This window comes from Choloepus didactylus, chromosome 6, assembly GCF_015220235.1.
Source record: "Choloepus didactylus isolate mChoDid1 chromosome 6, mChoDid1.pri, whole genome shotgun sequence".
Lineage (NCBI taxonomy): Eukaryota > Metazoa > Chordata > Mammalia > Pilosa > Megalonychidae > Choloepus > Choloepus didactylus.
The window spans coordinates 21,904,619-21,907,638 of NC_051312.1; the positions used below are offsets into that span (position 1 = coordinate 21,904,619).

Genomic DNA, 3,020 nt, shown 5'->3' on the forward strand with positions numbered 1-3,020 from the left:
AATATTAAAGTCTGTTATTACTTTTTAGCTGTTTGTTTATGAAGGAGACTAACCAAAATTATTTAAAAATCACCAGTGTACATTTTCATAGAAAAACTATTGGGTATTCAAAATAATGCAAGAACATAATTATTCTGATGATTTTGGCCAAAATGTATTAATACTTCATTAAATTATTCCTATTCATCATGCAATTTCATCTTTACAATAATTCTATAGATTAGAATTATAATTTTTCTTATATAGCTCAGGAAGGTAGATTTAAAGTTTCAGTTCCTTTCTAAGGGATACACAGCTAAGTAGCTGGCACATCTAGAATCTAAACCCTGAATTGTTCAGTCCAAACTAGGACTATTTACAACTGTGGCATATTTCTTTTCTACAGAAAAAATTGAAAGTTTCCTGAGAGTTCTCTCCATAATAAAATTCTCTTAAACTGGAACATGCATGGAGATTTCTATGATACCATTAGAAAGACATCACCATGTTGTTTTGCACATTTGTTGTCCTAAAAATCACATGTATTTAAACTATAGGTTTAACAGGTATTTCATAGATTCCAAATTACTATGTAGATTTCTAAAATTATATTCCTGGAAATATTCAAGCTCATATTTCACCAAGTAAAAATGGCTCAACAGAAATACAAATCAAAGAACTTATGTATTTTAGAGAGAATCCAAGTAAATATCCAACTGGAGAAAAGAAAAGATGGACTTGAACATTCAGTGCCAATGTCATTTCATTTACCTAGAATCTTCTCTCTTCTGCATGACCCTAATGATAGCATTTTTCACTTCTTTGTTCCTAAGACTATAAATGAGTGGATTCAGCATGGGTATCACCATAGTATAAAACACAGAGGCCACTTGATCTTTTCCTAAGGAGTAGGAATTCTTAGGTTTTAAATAAGTAAAAATTGTAGTGCCATAAAAGATGGTGACTCCCAGTAGGTGTGAGGCACAAGTAGAGAAGGCTTTGCACTTTCCTGAATTGGAATTAATTTTTAGAATAGCAGACAGAATGGATATGTAGGACACAGAGATTGTGATAAGAGAAACCATTAGGGTAGAGCCAGCAAGAATGTATATCATGATTTCAGTTTCATGAGTGTCAGTGCAGGACAGGGCTAAAATTGGGGTTAAGTCACAGAAAAAGTGATAAATTATATTGGAGCTGCAGAACTGCAAACTGTTCATGCAAAGAACATTGGCCAAGGAATCAGTAAAGCCAATCATATAGGACCCAGAAATGAGGATTTGGCAGAGTCTCATAGACATAACAACCTGGTAGTTAAGAGGATTGCAGATAGCTACATAGCGGTCATAGGCCATTGAGGAGAGAAGAAAACATTCAGTTGTACCCAAGAAGATAAAGAAAAACATCTGGGTGAAGCAGCCCGTGAATGAAATATACTTGTTTGAAGTCAGTAAGTTCTCTAAGGTTTTAGGTGTGATGACTGATGAGTAACTGAGATCAAGGAATGAGAGCTGACTGAGGAAAAAGTACATGGGAGTGTGAAGTTGGAGATCCAGGTGAATTGTAAGTATCATCCCTCCATTCCCGAGCAGGGTAATCAGGTATAACAGGAGAAACAATATTAAAAGGACCCACTGGATTATTTCAGAGTCTGTCAATCCCATAAGGATGAAGTCAGTCACATTTGAGTCATTCTTATTTCCCATAGCATTCACTGCTCTAAACTGCTGAGAAATCAAAGATAACTTAGCATGTAAAAATTTGAAAGACTTTTTGTTTATAAGAATGATCTGGTAAATTTTTAAACAGTTTAGTAGTTCTACAAATTCATAATAATATAGTTTGCAAAATATGATAAAAATCTTAGTGTGCCAAATATCTATAGGTATAAACCATCATTTGTATATTACATAATATTTATACTTGCATATTGCATAACTAAAATGAACTTGAAGGTGTAATGAATACTCCCTTCATTGACACATTTATCCAGATGAAAATATTCTACCATAGATATTACTATTGTAAACATTTTTTAGATGAGTAAAAGGGCACCAAAAGTTATGTAACTTACTCAGAGTCAGCACCATTAACTACTTTTGGTGCTGTGACAGCACCAAAAGTAGTTAATGGTGCTGTGATTCTATCAAGAATGGTTAATTAGAGATCATGCTCATAATACCATATTCCTATTTATAATTTCAGAAAAATGGAAAAAATATTCTAGATACATAATAAATGATAGAGTGTTTTAATGCATCTTCTACTGTTCTTTTGTATCCAATATTATTTAATACAAGTAACAGATTAAGAATTAAAATCTTAGGCTATTTTACTGGAGCATATTAATTTTATAGACCACTAGATTTTATTAATTTTCAGAAGATACATTTATAAAATGTTTATTGAAAATCAAATTTCTTCAAAAATGTATTTTCAATATGCATATATTTCTTGATGACTCTGGTGCCATTAATTTTATATTTCTATTTCTATAACTCTTGTCATTATTTTGGCAATGCCTACATGAAATGTGTGTATATGCATATTCTAATAATATTATTCCCATATTTTAGATAATTTAAAACACTCTAAATTTAAGAATAATTCTTAACATGAACCAAAAGTGGTGAAAAACTCCTTCCAGCATTATCTGTCCAGAAATTTGTCACCCTCGGCTTTTCTAAAAAAATATGTAAATCATTTAGAGACTTTCAAAATTCTTTGACATATTCTTTCCTTTGATATAACATGTTTTATTTTTTGTGAATGCATTTGTTTTTCTTCTGAGAAGAAATAAATCAACCTAAAATTTTTCCCAGGCCCTTGTTAAGTAGAAAATTCACCTGGAAATTAAGTCTCACAAGAATACCAGGAAGCTACTGTGAACTCAAGCAGTGCAGAGTGCAGAGTATTGCCTGTGTATCCCCCTGATAAGGCCAAGCACCTCTTATATTGGGGATTGCTGATAATGCAACATATGGTCATTGTCAGGACCAATTTCCAGGAAATCTTACTTGGCATGACTCCAATGATAAAAC

At 32.2% G+C, this 3,020-nt stretch overlaps 1 protein-coding gene across 1 annotated transcript; it reads right to left on the reverse strand.

Moving 5' to 3' along the window:
• Positions 1–746: 746 nt before the first annotated feature.
• On the reverse strand, positions 747–1,685 carry LOC119537928 (olfactory receptor 8H1-like). The gene has a single exon (XM_037840551.1). It carries the CDS (start codon positions 1,683–1,685, stop codon positions 747–749), a length of 939 nt encoding a protein of 312 aa, XP_037696479.1.
• Positions 1,686–3,020: the final 1,335 nt, after the last annotated feature.